General features: G+C 44.5%; 1 protein-coding gene across 1 annotated transcript in view; it reads right to left on the reverse strand.

Annotated features, from left to right (window-relative positions):
- LOC148521649 (bile salt export pump-like) overlaps positions 1-17,497 on the reverse strand; it is a 144,156-nt gene that overhangs the window by 76,743 nt on the left and 49,916 nt on the right. Inside the window, exons 15-16 of the mRNA XM_088474902.1 lie at positions 15,698-15,878; positions 13,742-13,817 (exon numbers count right to left, since the gene is read on the reverse strand). Coding sequence (XP_088331028.1) covers positions 13,742-13,817; positions 15,698-15,878 — 257 coding nt within the window. The remainder of the gene's footprint in view (positions 1-13,741; positions 13,818-15,697; positions 15,879-17,497) is intronic.

A 17,497-nucleotide genomic window follows, 5' to 3' on the forward strand; every position in this document is an offset into this window, starting at 1 on the left:
CTCCACAAAAATTGTAAAAAGCCACCTGGACGGCCTATTATATCGGCCAGAAATTCTCTATTTTATGACATCTCAAGGTACCTAGATCATTTTTTACAGCCTGTTATACAACTTCAGGATACCTATTTAAAAGATACCACCATGTTTCTGAATAAATTGCGATTATTTGATCCTCTTCCCAATGACATTTGGCTTTGCACAGCTGATATTGTCAGCTTATATACTAACATACCCCACCACAGGGGATTAGAAGTTGTGGGGGAACTCCTGTTGGATAATATCCATTACAAGGGCCCTAATCTGTCATTTTTTTTGGAACTCCTGGATAAAGTACTTACTAGAAATTATTTCCTCTTCAACGGTGAATTTTACATCTAAACATCGGGCTGCGCAATGGGTTCTTGCATGGCCCCAGCTTATGCGAACACGTTCATGTTCAAAGTAGAAAAGGGGATGTTCCTGGAAAATCGGGAATATACTCCTAATATCCTTTTCTACACACGTTATATAGATGACGTGTTCATGCTGTGGAGTGGTACTAAGGAAGGATTCCTTGACATGATGACAGTGGTGAATTCCATGGACAAAAACATCAAATTTACTTTTGAAATAGACCAGAGAGACATACATTTTTTTGATGTACTGGTTACATGTAATGAAGGCAAATTGAGAACTTCGGTATATCAAAAGCCCACAGATGCCAATAATTTACTCTTGGCTACCAGTTGTCATCCTGGATCACTTAAAAAAGGATTACCCTATTCTCAATTCTTAAGGGTTCGACGTATTTGTTCAGATCCAGAGGATGAAAAGAAACATATGGATATTGTATATAATAAATTTCTCCGCAGGGGATATCCCAGATCATTGCTAAAACAAGCAAGAGAAAAAGCTTCAGCTATACCTAGAAAAGATATGCTACAAAAAACATCAGCAAAGAGAGTCACTGATAACACGATTATCTGGTTAAATGAATTTTCTGTGGCTAGCGATAGTTTGAAAAGAACAGCCAAAAGATTCTGGCCTATCACTAATATGGATGACTCTTTGCCATTGTTGAAACATGCACAACTATTACCATGTCACAAAAGGGGACGTAATATCAGAGACATGGTCGTTAGGACGGATATAACAAATATTCGTAAAACGAAACCCTCACATTTTCTAAACAAAAAAATGGGAAACTTTAAATGCCTTGGTTGCACCACATGCGGCTATTTGGAGACGGGAGATTGCTTCTATCACCCTCATACCGGAGACAAAATATTGGTCAAGCATAGACTTATGTGTAGTAGCCAGTTTGTAATTTATTACATCAAATGCCTGTGTGGTCTATATTACATAGGAAAAACTACAAGACAATTTAAAGAGAGAATGGCTCTGCACAGAAGCGCCATACGTTTGGCACTAGAAGGAAGGACCACGGAGCAACCAGTGGCCAGACACTTTAAGGAATTTGGCCACAATTTATCCTCTCTTAAATACAAGATGATTGACTATATTCCACCTAACATCAAAGGAGGAGATTGTGCCAGAAACCTATTACAAAGAGAGGCTCGCTGGATCCATGATTTAAATACTATCAGACCTTTTGGTCTGAATGAAAATTTATCATTGACTTGTTTTCTGTAATTCTACTTTCCCTTATTTGATATATCTTTTTTCCCGTATATTTGATCTTTACAGTATATAGTCTTAAACTTTCTTTTTCCTAGGATAATTTCTGCTAGCCCTTTAGCGATATTGTATGGCCTAGTAGTTGTCATAGTTTTTTTATACGTAGATGTAATGTCCTCCTGTTCTGTCTCTATCTACTTGGATGTCCTTTAATGTTGGTGTTCATTACATGAAGTTTTTTTGTTGTTAGTTGGTGTTGCCTGGCAACCTCGAGTCCGGCGTCTGCCGTCAGTTCCACGGAGATATGGCGCTGTGGATGACGTCATTAGTGCAGTCCGGACACGAGGGAGTCATGATCAGTCACGGTGGAGGGAGTCTTTCACTGATATTTAAGGTAAGAAGTTTACATTATTTCTGTGTTCCTGACGAAAAATTTGAAGTAAATTTGAAACGTTGAATGAGCAAGAGGCTGGGAATCCTCTAGTATTCTTTTCTTATACACTGAGAGTGCCGCCTATATCTACGTGTTTGTACTTTGGATATCCATTTGGGGAAGGCACCCAGGACTTTTCTATTTTACACAGTGGGAGTTATATATATATATATATATATATATATATATATGTATACACACACACAGTATAATTATATATATATATATATATATGTATGAAATAATGAACCCGAGGGCGCTACTATACAATATATAAAAAATTATATAATATTAAATATGGACAGTTCATATCTTTAATTATACCCTCAAACGTGACGTATAACCACCAATGAGCTCACACCCTGGTGGGTGTTAACATCTACCTAACAAAGGCGTTGGCTATTTGACACCAGTTTATATGATGTAAGAAACCTTTGACTTTGTCTAGATTATTTAACAAATATATATATTGTGACAATTACTAACAAAATGCCAATTAGCATCTCTCTTGGGTGATTTTTTGGCGTGAGGGTATAATTACAGGACATTTCCACACACCATATTAGTCCTATTTATCATAAAAAGGAAAAATCAAGTGAATAACTATTCTGGGCTACTTCAAGTTGAAACAAGCACAAGTATTCACCTTAAGGATATAAACTGTCCATATTTTATATTATATCATTTTTAATATATTGTATATTAGCGCCCTCAGATTCATTATTTCATTTGTTTTATTCATCTGGCTCCCGCTGACAGGGGTTCCACTTTGAGGTGCTGCTATAATTGACCTTAGCGCAAAATAAGGGTATTCTGTGGTTGTATATATTTATATATATAAACATATATATTAAACACACACACATATATATATATATATACACACACACACATATATATATATATATGTGTGTGTGTTTAACACACACACATATATATATATATATTATATATATATATATATGTGTGTGTGTGTATATATATTTATAGATATATATATATAAATATATATATATATACACACACACACACACATACATACATACATACATACATACATACATGCATACACTGTATTTGATAGCAATGAACAAACCACCTAACAGACTCAGCGGTGCATTCACATTCAGCCAATCACAAGCAGTTTGCCATCATCCGTTATTTGCTTTTCTTGTGCTGGTCTGCATTAGGGGTGAGCGGGTTCGGATTTCTGAAATCCGAACCCCCCCGAGCCCCCCCGATCCGAGTCCGATCCGAGTCAGGCTCGACTTTTCCCGCCTGACTCGGATCTGAAATCGAGGCAAAACGTCATCATCCCACCTTCCGAGTCTCGCGGGTTTTGGATCCTATATAAGGTACCCGCGTCGGCGCCATTTTCTCACTCGGCTGTGGACAGTGAAGAGGGAGGGTGGGAGTTAGGGCTGTGTAGTGTAGTGTAGTGTAGTGCTGCTGTTGTCCACTACTTCAAAGTCCATAGGGGCTGGCTGTGTTGTGCTGTGCTGCTGTTGTTAATAGGGGCTGTGTCCACTACTTCAAAGTCCATAGGGGCTGGCTGGACTGTGTTGTGCAGTCAGTTCTCCATAGGGGCTGTGTCCACTCCAAAGTCCTGTGCAGTGTCCCAGTCCTAAAGGAGTGCTGTAGTGTTGTCCAGGGGGTGCTCTGTCCATCAGGGGTGCTCCCCCCAAGTGCTAAAAAAATAATATATTTTCTGTGTTTGTGAATTGTGTGCGCAGCAGCCGCACGTGCATCAACAAAGTAGTGCCAAGCGTGCGCCTGTGTCATAAGTAAAGGGCCGGCTGGCTTGACCGTTAAAGGGTGCTGTAACCCCCGAAAGTACACTCCAGTCCAAACCAAAAAAAAATTATTTTCTGTGTTTGTGAATTGTGTGCGCAGTAGCCGCACGTGCATCAACAAAGTAGTGCCAAGCGTGCGCCTGTGTCATAAGTAAAGGGCCGGCTGGCTTGACCGTTAAGGGTGCTGTAACCCCCGAAAGTACACTCCAGTCCAAACCAAAAAAAAAATAATTTTCTGTGTTTGTGAATTGTGTGCGCAGTAGCCGCACGTGCATCAACAAAGTAGTGCCAAGCGTGCGCCTGTGTCATAAGTAAAGGGCCGGCTGGCTTGACCGTTAAGGGTGCTGTAACCCCCGAAAGTACACTCCAGTCCAAACCAAAAAAAAAATTATTTTCTGTGTTTGTGAATTGTGTGCGCAGTAGCCGCACGTGCATCAACAAAGTAGTGCCAAGCGTGCGCCTGTGTCATAAGTAAAGGGCCGGCTGGCTTGACCGTTAAGGGTGCTGTAACCCCCGAAAGTACACTCCAGTCCAAACCAAAAAAAAAATTATTTTCTGTGTTTGTGAATTGTGTGCGCAGTAGCCGCACGTGCATCAACAAAGTAGTGCCAAGCGTGCGCCTGTGTCATAAGTAAAGGGCCGGCTGGCTTGACCGTTAAAGGGTGCTGTAACCCCCAAAGTACACTCCAGTCCAAACCAAAAAAAAAATTATTTTCTGTGTTTGTGAATTGTGTGCGCAGTAGCCGCACGTGCATCAACAAAGTAGTGCCAAACGTGCGCCTGTGTCATAAGTAAAGGGCCGGCTGGCTTGACCGTTAAGGGTGCTGTAACCCCCGAAAGTACACTCCAGTCCAAACCTAAAAAAAAATTATTTTCTGTGTTTGTGAATTGTGTGCGCAGTAGCCGCACGTGCATCAACAAAGTAGTGCCAAGCGTGCGCCTGTGTCATAAGTAAAGGGCCGGCTGGCTTGACCGTTAAAGGGTGCTGTAACCCCCGAAAGTACACTCCAGTCCAAACCAAAAAAAAATTATTTTCTGTGTTTGTGAATTGTGTGCGCAGTAGCCGCACGTGCATCAACAAAGTAGTGCCAAGCGTGCGCCTGTGTCATAAGTAAAGGGCCGGCTGGCTTGACCGTTAAGGGTGCTGTAACCCCCGAAAGTACACTCCAGTCCAAACCAAAAAAAAAATTATTTTCTGTGTTTGTGAATTGTGTGCGCAGTAGCCGCACGTGCATCAACAAAGTAGTGCCAAGCGTGCGCCTGTGTCATAAGTAAAGGGCCGGCTGGCTTGACCGTTAAGGGTGCTGTAACCCCCGAAAGTACACTCCAGTCCAAACCAAAAAAAAAATTATTTTCTGTGTTTGTGAATTGTGTGCACTGTGGCTGCACGTGCATCAACAAAGGAGCAGCGCCAAGCGTGCGCCTGTGTCCCATAAGTAAAGAGCCGGCTGGCTCATTTCTTAAAGGGTGGTGTAACCCACAAAGTGCACTACTCTCCAGCAAAAATAAAATAATATTTTCTGTGTTTGTGTGCGCTTTAGCCGCACGTATATATATCAATATAACATAAATGGAGGACCAAACTTTCTCCGATAAAAATAAAATAGGGAAAGATCAAGAACCTCTTCCTCCTAGTGCTGTTGCTGCTGCTGGGAGTTGTTCATCATCCCAGAGAGGAAGTAGGAACATCACTACTTTTACTAAACAATTGACCCTCCAACAGTCCCTAGCGATGAGGATGAAGTACGACAGCAGTCATCCTGAAGCAAAACGTATAACTGAGGCCTTGACTGCTATGTTGGTGTTAGACGTGCGTCCGGTATCCGACATTAGTGCAGTGGGATTTAGACAATTGATGGAGGTAGTGTGTCCTCGGTTCCAAATCCCGTCTAGATTCCACCTGCATCCTCAAAGCAGCAGCGACAAGCGTGCGTCTGTCTGTTAAAGGGTGGTGACACCCTCAAAGTGTGCTACACAAACAATTAAAATATTGTTCTTTTTTTTTCTGTCTTTGTGAATTGTGTGGGCTGTAGCCGCACCTGCATCCTTAAAGCAGCAGCGACAAGCGTGCGTCTGTCTGTTAAAGGGTGGTGACACCCTCAAAGTGTGCTACACAAACAATTAAAATATTGTTCTTTTTTTTTCTGTCTTTGTGAATTGTGTGGGCTGTAGCCGCACCTGCATCCTTAAAGCAGCAGCGACAAGCGTGCGTCTGTCTGTTAAAGGGTGGTGACACCCTCAAAGTGTGCTACACAAACAATTAAAATATTGTTCTTTTTTCTGTCTTTGTGAATTGTGTGGGCTGTAGCCGCACCTGCATCCTTAAAGCAGCAGCGACAAGCGTGCGTCTGTCTGTTAAAGGGTGGTGACACCCTCAAAGTGTGCTACACAAACAATTAAAATATTGTTCTTTTTTTTTTGGTCTTTGTGAAATGTGTGGGCTGTAGCCGCACTTGCATCCTTAAAGCAGCAGCGACAAGCGTGCGTCTGTCTGTTAAAGGGTGGTGACACCCTCAAAGTGTTCTACACAAACAATTAAAATATTGTTCTTTTTTTTTCGGTCTTTGTGAAATGTGTGGGCTGTAGCCGCACCTGCATCCTTAAAGCAGCAGCGACAAGCGTGCGTCTGTCTGTTAAAGGGTGGTGTAACTCTCAAAGTGTTCCAAAAAATAAAAAACTATTTTTTTAATGTGTTTGTGACTTGTGTGCGATGTAGCCACACTTGCATCCTCAAAGCAGCAGCGACAAGCGTGCGTCTGTCTGTTAAAGGGTGGTGACACCCTCAAAGTGTGCTACACAAACAATTAAAATATTGTTCTTTTTTTTTTGGTCTTTGTGAAATGTGTGGGCTGTAGCCGCACCTGCATCCTTAAAGCAGCAGCGACAAGCGTGCGTCTGTCTGTTAAAGGGTGGTGTAACTCTCAAAGTGCTCCAAAAAATAAAAAACTATTTTTTTAATGTGTTTGTGACTTGTGTGCGATGTAGCCGCACCTGCATCCTTAAAGCAGCAGCGACAAGCGTGCGTCTGTCTGTTAAAGGGTGGTGACACCCTCAAAGTGTGCTACACAAACAATAAAAATATTCTTCTTCTTTTTTCTGTCTATGTGAATTGTGTGGGCTGTAGCCGCACCTGCATCCTTAAAGCAGCAGCGACAAGCGTGCGTCTGTCTGTTAAAGGGTGGTGACACCCTCAAAGTGTGCTACACAAACAATTAAAATATTGTTCTTTTTTTTTTGGTCTTTGTGAAATGTGTGGGCTGTAGCCGCACTTGCATCCTTAAAGCAGCAGCGACAAGCGTGCGTCTGTCTGTTAAAGGGTGGTGACACCCTCAAAGTGTTCTACACAAACAATTAAAATATTGTTCTTTTTTTTTCGGTCTTTGTGAAATGTGTGGGCTGTAGCCGCACCTGCATCCTTAAAGCAGCAGCGACAAGCGTGCGTCTGTCTGTTAAAGGGTGGTGTAACTCTCAAAGTGTTCCAAAAAATAAAAAACTATTTTTTTAATGTGTTTGTGACTTGTGTGCGATGTAGCCACACTTGCATCCTCAAAGCAGCAGCGACAAGCGTGCGTCTGTCTGTTAAAGGGTGGTGACACCCTCAAAGTGTGCTACACAAACAATTAAAATATTGTTCTTTTTTTTTTGGTCTTTGTGAAATGTGTGGGCTGTAGCCGCACCTGCATCCTTAAAGCAGCAGCGACAAGCGTGCGTCTGTCTGTTAAAGGGTGGTGTAACTCTCAAAGTGCTCCAAAAAATAAAAAACTATTTTTTTAATGTGTTTGTGACTTGTGTGCGATGTAGCCGCACCTGCATCCTTAAAGCAGCAGCGACAAGCGTGCGTCTGTCTGTTAAAGGGTGGTGACACCCTCAAAGTGTGCTACACAAACAATAAAAATATTCTTCTTCTTTTTTCTGTCTATGTGAATTGTGTGGGCTGTAGCCGCACCTGCATCCTTAAAGCAGCAGCGACAAGCGTGCATCTGTCTGTTAAAGGGTGGTGACACCCTCAAAGTGTTCTACACAAACAATTAAAATATTGTTCTTTTTTTTTCGGTCTTTGTGAAATGTGTGGGCTGTAGCCGCACCTGCATCCTTAAAGCAGCAGCGACAAGCGTGCGTCTGTCTGTTAAAGGGTGGTGACACCTCAAAGTGTTCTACACAAACAATTAAAATATTCTTCTTCTTTTTTCTGTCTTTGTGAATTGTGTGGGCTGTAGCCGCACTTGCATCCTCAAAGCAGCAGCGACAAGCGTGCGTCTGTCTGTTAAAGGGTGGTGTAACCCTCAAAGTGTGCTCCACAAACAATAAAAATATTCTTTTTTTTTTCCTGTCTTTGTGAATTGTGTGGGCTGTAGCCGCACTTGAATCCTCAAAGCAGCAGCGACAAGCGTGCGTCTGTCTGTTAAAGGATTACATCGGTGACAGCATCCAAGTAGGCATGTCAGACAGTCCGTACCTGTACTGGCAGGAAAAAGAAGCAATTTGGAGGTCCCTGTACAAACTGGCTCTATTTTACCTGAGTTGCCCCCCCTCCAGTGTGTACTCCGAAAGAGTGTTTAGTGCAGCCGGGAACCTTGTCAGCGAAAGGCGTAGGAGGTTGCTTCCACAAAATGTGGAGAAGATGATGTTCATAAAATGAATTATCAACTCTTCCAGGGAGACCAGCCTCCAGAACGTACAGAGGGACCTGTGGTTCCAGCAGGGACGAATTAATACTCTGTGAGGATGAGGATGTACACACTGAAGAGGGTGAGGAATCGGTGGATGAGGAGGATGAGGATGACATCTTGCCTCCGTAGAGCCAGTTTGTGCAGGGACACATTAATTGCCAGCTTGTTTTGTGGGGGCCCAAACGAACCAATCATTTCAGCCACAGTTGTGTGGCAGACCCTGGCGCTGAAATGATTGATTTGTTAAAGTGTGCATGTCCTGTTTATACAACATAACGGTGGGTGGGAGGGCCCAAGGACAATTCCATCTTGCACTTCTTTTTTTTCTTTGCATTATGTACAGTTTGGGGCCTAGTTTTTCTAACTGCCATCCTGTCTGCCACTGCAGTGTCACTCCTAGATGGGTCACGTGTTTGTGCCGCCCACTCGTGTCGCTTAGCATAGTCATCCAGCTACCTCGGTGCAACCTTTTGGACATGAAAACACTATTGTGAGGTGTGAGGTGTTCAGAATAGACTGGAAATGAGTGGAAATTAAGGTTATTGAGGTTAATAATAGCATAGGAGCAGAGAAACCAACAAATTCTCTGATTTTAGCTGTTTTTATGCTTTTTTTAAAAAAAATACAGATCCAAAACACAAAACCCAGAACCCAAAACACGGAAGGGTGGTTTTGGCAAAACCAATCCAGATCCAAAACACGAAGAAAGATCCAGATCCAGATCCAAAACCAAAACACAAAACACGAAAAGTGGCCGGTGCACACCCCTAGTCTGCATATATTTAGAACTTGCCCTTGCTGAAGAACAAAAGCTGCAAATGTGTATATTAATTATTAAATGTATGACTCATACACAAAATGTCTATCAAAACAATCTAGAGATACACAGCAATTACAGTGTTAGCAATGCAGTAAGTGTGTGCCACACATTAGCCTAACTCCTCTGCAGAGCCTGAAGTACAACAAGCATCCTAATCATTATCAGTCATCACTGTATTCTGCTCTATAATACAAGCCAGGCAATTTAGTATGTTGACAGATAGTTATAGATTTTAATTGTTTAAAAGTATAATGGAAATGTAATTTTCAGCATTAAACTGCCAGTTTGATACAGATTGTTATCAGCTATAACAAGAACAAATGCTCAGCATGAGAAGAATGAATTTGATTTGCACCAGTTTAACATAATCCAAAAAGGGCAAATCAATATAGGAGGCGTCATACTTGTAGGTCAGCTGCATACAGTGCTCATCCTTGTATTATATTAGCATGCAATGAGACCTTTTGTGTATTTGTGAACCATTGTGTTGCACAGAGGGCCTGATTCAGAGCCGAACGCTCTGACGAGAGCGCTCGCTCTGAATCAGTGCCCTCCTCCATGAAAATGGAGGGTCCTCCTGGACGCTCGCATAGCTGCGGGTTACCACCCACAGCTTATGCGAGCGTCCATGATGATGGTCGCAATGGTCAAGACCATCGCGACCATCGGGCTTGCGACGGAGACCCTGCTGTAGGGTCTCGCTGCCGCAAGCCCAGGAGTGATTTTGGCTCTATGAGAGCCAAAATCACTCCCACTGACATCACTAGTGATGTCAGTGGGGTCGGCTTCAGACGGTAGGCGTTCCCATGAGAATGCCTCCATCTGGCAGCCACGCCCCTGGCACGCCCACCAAAGGGGGCGTGCTGTCAATCAACATCGACAGCACGCCCCGTTTGGTGCGAGACCCGGAGCGACGGAGAGCCCGTCGCTATCCGGGTCTCGCGCATGCGCACAACGGAGCTCCCTCCGTCATGCGCATGCTCAGTGGGGCAACATCAACCCGCTTGCGAGCGTCCTGCGCTCGCGAGCGGGTCTGAATGACCCCATTAGTGTTCCTATTATTTCTAGAAAATGGATGTTTTATTATTTATATCAATTTCATTTACTTGATAAAAAGATATTGTTGTGATGTGAAAGCAGTGTCAGACTGAGGCATTAAGAGCCCACCGGAGGAATGCAGTGATCGTGGCCCATACTTAGGGGTGTGGCTAGCCTTAACAGGGGGAGGCTTGGCTAACCTTTAGAGCAGTGATTTTTAACCTTTCTCAACTTGCGGCACACCGAACAAGAGTTTAAAACTGCTAACGCACACCATCAGTCCCCCACGGGGAAAAAACACACACATTGGCTGCCACAGGTAAAAAATGCACAATGGCCCCCACAGAAAAAAAATACACATTGGTCCCTACAGAAAAACAAAGACATGGCCCCCACAAATAAACAAACACACAAATTTCCCTCCACAGAAAAAGAAACACACACATTGCTCCCCACAGAAAAAAAATAAAACACAATTGCCCCAAAGAACAAAAACAAACACACTGGCCCCCACAGAAAAATTAAATAAAACACAATGGCCCCCACAGAAAAAAAAACAACAAATACATATATTGGCATGCGTGACCTATGATGTCATGTCACCGCGTCTCCATAGGTCACGGCCCGGGCCCAAAGGACAAGTAAAGTCGGCTCTAACTGCACTGACCCCATGGCACACCTGAAAACCGCTCGCGGCACACTAGTGTGCCGTGGCACAGTGGGTGAAAGAAGTTGCTTTAGAGAATACATGGACTGGCCCCCTTAAATATGTATATATAGGAAATACTGCTGGTGCGTGCATGATAATGTACCAGATTAATAACAGCAATGCATTATAGAAAATACACCATAGTCCTGTGCAGTATAATGTAACATATAACATACAATGTAACATAGGTATAATGTATAGTTCAAGTGCACAGTCTTGAACCTGATCCCTAGAGGAGGGAGTGGGTGCTCAGGCAGTGGGGCTCACCCGGGGATTCCCCTGTACCCCTGTGTGAAAGTAAAACGTTATCATTGTATCATTGTACCACAGCGAATTGTGTAATGAATGCTGGAATCACAATTAAGCTTACCAGTAATGTGACCTAATGCAGTCCAATGTGATCACCATAGAAAGTAATGATTCCTACTGTGTAGCTCCCGCTGTTATCAAAGCACATTGATCACTCAGGCAAACAGCACTTCCTAAAACTATTAAAATGTACTTCTTCTCAAGCCAGATAATGTCTTTGTTATTAATCTTCATCTTAATGGCTCATGTACTGTAGAACTGGGCAAAAATGCAATCTGTGGAAATTGTGCATTTTTCAACTGCTCAGGGGCACCAAGGTCCATCTGTACAGCTACTAGGACACGCTTTGTGCTTAATGCTCCTTATGCTTAAAGAGACAGACCAGCGGATGGAAAGGGCATGTGCAAGGTAAGGGCCGGATTATGGTCTGTGGGGGCCCCTGGGCAACAAACATGTGGGGGCCCCTATGAAATGTGACGAACTGGGGGTATGCGCAATGGGGACCTTATGCAGAGCCCCCAGTAGTGTCAGTGCCCATAGTGGTAGTGCCCCATATGCAGAGCCAACAGTAGTGGTGCCCTTTATGCAGTGCATCCAGTAGTGGTGCCCACAGGAGTGGTGCCCCTTATGCAGTGCCTTCTATGCAATACTCCCATTAGTAGCACCCCCAGTAGTCATGCCCCCTGTGTGCCCAATAGTAATGCCCTAGTAGTAATGCCCCCAGTAGTAATACCCCTGTAGTTGTGCCCCCTATGGTATTGGCCCCAGTAGCAATGCCCCCTGTAGTAGTACCCTCTGTATAAATGCCCCCAGTACTAATGCCCCTGTATTTGTGCCCCAATAGTAATGTTCCCTCTGTAGTAGTGCCCCCTGAGTAATGCCCCCCCCCGAGTAATGCCCCCAGTAGTAATGCCCACACCCCGAGTTATGTCCCCAGTAGAAAAGCCGCTTGCACACAAAAAAAAATCAAATACTTACCTTAAGCCCCACTCCCGCGTCCGCTGCTGTCCACGTCCAGTCCGCTCGGCTGGTCTTCTGCACCATGGGAGAGACGTCATGATGTCTCTCCCATTGTGCACTGCATGAGCCGGAAGCCGGGGCTCACGAGTGAGCTCCAGGCTCCGGCTGCAGCTGCGGGGGAGGGAGCCTGGCAAATGGAGCATCCCTGCGGCGCCAGGGTTAGGTTGCCGGAGGAGGCGGAACTGGTTCCATCTCCTCCGGCCCACTTTAACCCCGATGGGTGTGGGGGCCCTTCACATGAGGGTGCCCTGGGATGACCGCCCCTGTCGCCCCCCCGTTAATCCGGACCTGTGCAAGGTACAGTAAGGGCATGGTCATGTACATGCATCCCATGCCGAGACCAGGAAACAGGCAGATAACTTGGAGTTACTGGACCCCTGGTGTAAAATACGAACTGATGATGACAAAAATCGGCAGCTGCTTCTGATTTGCCAATGGTGTCTGTATCCTTCTGATACTATTACTATTAGTTAAGCTGGGCATACACGTCCAGATAAAATGCCTGTCAGACCGACAGACATTTTATCTGGCAGCCTGCCAGCCGCAGATGTCCACAACATACACTGATATCTCACAGTGCATTAGCCCCGACATTTGCGCTCCACCCCCGGGGGAGGAGGAACACAGGAAATGTCTGTCGGCCGTGGCTGGGCATACGCTGCCCGATGCAGCTGACAGTTTAACTTATAAATATCACATTGGACAGGCATGCTGGACAATCCGGCATGCCAGACCGAGCGATATTTAATCCTCGGTCGTCCGCACACACGCTACAATTATTGGGTCGATCTGCGGATATCGGGTGGATCGTCCCGATAATTGTAGCTTGTATGGCCAGCATAAGGAGCCTGTTGCAATCTGCTCGCATTATTACATTGACTTTGCTGTTGGTTTGCAGCACAAATGTACTGTAGATACCTATTAGATTTTTTGAAGGTGAAAACAACATATGTTTTGCATTTATTTGGGCTCAATTAGTACCTTCATTTTGTATTCATGTCTAGTTTCCAGTTAATTTTGCATGGTAAATGCAACTTTATTACTTATTATAAATTACACTGCCCAGACATAGATGGGCTATATGTGCATGAATTGTGAACAGTAACTTTTATCAAGCAGCCACATCTTCTGCAGTATACCAGGTGCATATATAATAATTTCCTGGCCAAGCTGCACACATCTTACAATGCAACCAACTCTGCAAACTTAGCAATATATGACTTTCTTTTTTTTTTTTTATTGAGGACAGGCCTTCTTGTAGAAAACATATTACATGCCAAAATCATTTTAGTCAACAAGCAAGCAAACAAACAAACAAAGAAACAAACAAACCTGAAACTTGAGTGGTAACTTCCTCTGGTTAATGTCCTGCTCTTCTCTATAGCGGTATCTTCATCTGCAGCTTTTTCTGTTTTTAGAACCAACCATATTATGCAAAGTTCCACAATTAAACTTACTAGCTTTAAACAATAGTGGATGGCTGATTTGCAGACCAGCCTTCAGAAATAATGAAAGAGGAAATGACACTAAGGGCGCACATCCACTTGCTGATATCTATGAGCGATTGAACGATAATTATATCGTTATCGTTAAATCGCTCATGAATTGTGCATGAATCGGGCACATTAATGTCGGAAACTACCAGCGATGCGCGCTCCCGCTAGTCGTTTCTGACATCAATCATCGCCCGAACATGCTGGTCAACCTGACAATAACGTCAGCATGTTAGGGGATGATTGATGTGCCTACACTGAACGACTGAACGTTCAGTGTAGGCACAGCACAGATTGTGAAACGACTGCACGATTACAATGTCGTAATCGTGCAGTTGTTTCAAACTCTGCTAGTGGATGTGCCCCATAAGTGAATTTACGCTTTACCTCCATCAAAAAGGCATAATATTAATTTCCAGTAAGAATACCATTAGGACTTACTGACACTGTATTTAGATGCACAAAATTACTGAGTTTCTGGGAGTCGGGACATGGAGCCTGTCCCAGTGATTAGTACACGTAAAGTGATCGCAACTGACACACGTGCGAGTGGGCAGCAGAGGGGAGGAATCCCACGGATCTCTCTCCCGAAATAGTCTGCAGAGTGTAGTCCATAGACTACAACAGGCTAACACCATCCGGAGCTTGATAAATCTGAAAGTTTCTGTTGGAAATGGATGGACCAGAATGCATATGGTGATATCTGCTGTGGTCCCTCCATGGTAGATTGGGGTGATACTTAATATTTGCGGGTAACTCGTAAATATTATTTGATAAATAGGCCCCAAAGTGAGTTGCTGATTGGTTGATGCTGATTGATGCAAATTTTGTACCTATCTGCAAAGTAAGTAAATGCGCTAGGCTAGAGGGCATGCTACATACTAGAATGTTTTCCCAGTTAATTGTTACTATATATGTAGAAATTGTCATTATATAAATTTTCCTGTCATGCACAATGAGAGCAAAAGCATCTTCCGCAGGAGCTCACATTGCAGCGATTGAGACGGGACAGACTACCAGTAGTAGAGGCCGACAACAAGGGTAAGTACAGCAGGGAGGGGAGATGGGATGGAGGTGAGCACGGACCCAGAACTACTAGTATGTATATATGAATGTGTGTGTTTAGTAAGAAAAAACAATGCCACCGAGTAAAGTAACATCAATTCAATGCAAAAGCTCCTTCACACTAAGGGCCTGATTCAGACCCGCTTGCGAGCGCACAGCGCTCGCAAGAAAGATGGTCCCCCACTGCGCATGCGCACGCCGGAGCCGGAATGCGCATGCACGAGACACGGCCAGCGGCGGGCGCTCCGTCGCTACGGGTTTCGCACCAAAGCGGGGCAGCTGTCGATTTTGATTGACAGTTTGCCCCTTTTTGGAGGCGGGCAGGGGGGGGTGGCTGGCCAAACGGAGACGTTCCCGAAGGAACGCCTGCCGTTTGGGGACAGGAGTGGTGAGCTTCCGGCTCTATTAGAGACGAAAGCTCACTGGGGCTTGCGGGAACGAGACCCTACCACAAGGGTCTCGTCGCAAGCCCTGATGGTCGCGATGGTCACCCACAGCTTAGCAAGCGGCCTGGAGGCCATCTTTAAAAAAAAAACAGGGACGCCCTGATTCAGAGTGAGCGGCTCTGAATCAGGCCCTAAGTTAGTACTTTCAGCTGGCACCAATATTTTTGAATTTTTTACTAATGAGTGCCCATCTCTATGTTATTTATATGGCTATATATTAGACTTTTACTAGTGACTTGATGCAATAATAGATACAATCATATCGTAGCACAAAGACCCATTACCTGTTGTGTTATTTTGATTCTGTAATGTGACCAAAGTGAAGTAAACACCCTTAATTTTCAACAGTTCTTCATGAGTCCCCGACTCTACTGCTCGTCCTCCATCAAATCCCACAATTATATCAGCATTCCGGACCGTGGAGAGGCGATGAGCTATGGAGATGGTTGTTCTTCCACTGCGCACCTACAACATAAAGAAAATGTGTATTTTAAGCATTAACACATTTGTCTAGATGTTTAAGGATGCTGCTTGGAGCGGAGGAGCATACAACAGATGTGCGGACATAGGGCCTGATTCATTACCAATCGCAACTGCGATTTCGCAACCAATCGGCCAATTGCTGCGTTCTGCCCATGCATCGCAGTGCACGTGCATGAAGACTCCACTGCAATCCGGACTGTGGGCCTGATTCAGAGCCGCTCGTAAGCGGCCGCTCATTCTCTCTGAGCGATGTTCGCACAACTGCGCATGCGTATGGTTCATAATGCGCATGCGCAAACCAGTTATTGCGGTCGGAAATCGTGCGCTCACAAAACAGCGAGGGGCTGCTAATTTGATTGACAGAATGTACAGTTTGTGGGTGGTAACGGGAAGGTGCTTGAAAACGGGGGAGTGGAGATCCGAACGCAGGCGTGCCAAACAGTCAAAAGGGGGTTTAATGGGAGTGCATAATTAGTAAAGGAGCGTCATTGACCACGTCACTTGGTTGTCTCTTAGCCTGAACTGCTCGCAGTGATAGCGGTAACAAAAAGCTACCACAAGCACTGCAAGCAGTTCAGATGCCTTTCGATGTACCCGATTAATCTAATAAATACCGGAGATTACATGTGATGCGAACGGCAAAGGGGCGTCTTTACAAAATAGCGAGCGCATTTTTTGGAACGACCGTCCGCAAATAGCGTCCGGTTCTGAATCAGGCCCAGTGATCGCAGTGACTACGCAGACCCATCACAGAGTGATTGACAGGAAGTACCATTTGGGGGAGTGACGGGGAGTGGTAGGGGAAACGCAGGCATGCCAGTGCGTTTGAACGCTGTTGCAGGGGCGTGCATAAGTTAGCCACTGCGATGCCATACGCAGCTTGTTTACTCACTGCGTGTGATGAGGTTAGCAATTCCTGAATAAGTTCAGACTTTGTGCAAGTGTGCGTGAGCCTGCGATTGTACTCAATGTTACCGATGGTTTTGCAGTCTTGCTAACTATTACGGATGTGTGTAAGGTAAAGTGGGCATCCTTATGTTAGGCTGCGTATGGCACTGTGATTGCAATCATTAGCATATTTTCGCAGTGAGACTGCGTGCGTAATCGCTATTGCGATCGCAATAGCGATCCTTACTGAATCAGGCCCATATTTTATCAGTCAAAGTCCAATGGCGCTGTCATAGAAGAGAGGGAATTTGCAATTCACATTGTAACATCGATATACTCTATATTGGAAAAATCTTTTGCGGTAAGAGCCATTGCATGTGGTAGTCATCAAAGAACATGGTATATGAGTGTGACAGTAGAAAAGAATGAAATAAAAATGAAGGGTTTCAGGGCCTGATTCAGACCCGCTCGTAAGCGGCCGCTCGTTCGTTCCGAGCGATGTTTGCCCAACTGCGCATGCATATGGATCGTAATACGCATGCACGAACCAGTCAGTGCGGCCAAAAATCGTTTGTTCGCTAAATAGCGAATGCCTGCTAATATGAGTGACAGGAGGAGGCGTATGTGGGTGGTAACAGGGGAAGGTGCTTGAAAACGGGGAGTGGAAATCAGAACGCAGGCGTGCTTAAAGGTCAAAACGGGCGTTTTAAGGG

This window comes from Taudactylus pleione, unplaced genomic scaffold (genome assembly GCF_031769625.1).
Source record: "Taudactylus pleione unplaced genomic scaffold, aTauple2 ptg000156l, whole genome shotgun sequence".
NCBI classification, from domain to species: Eukaryota; Metazoa; Chordata; class Amphibia; order Anura; family Myobatrachidae; genus Taudactylus; species Taudactylus pleione.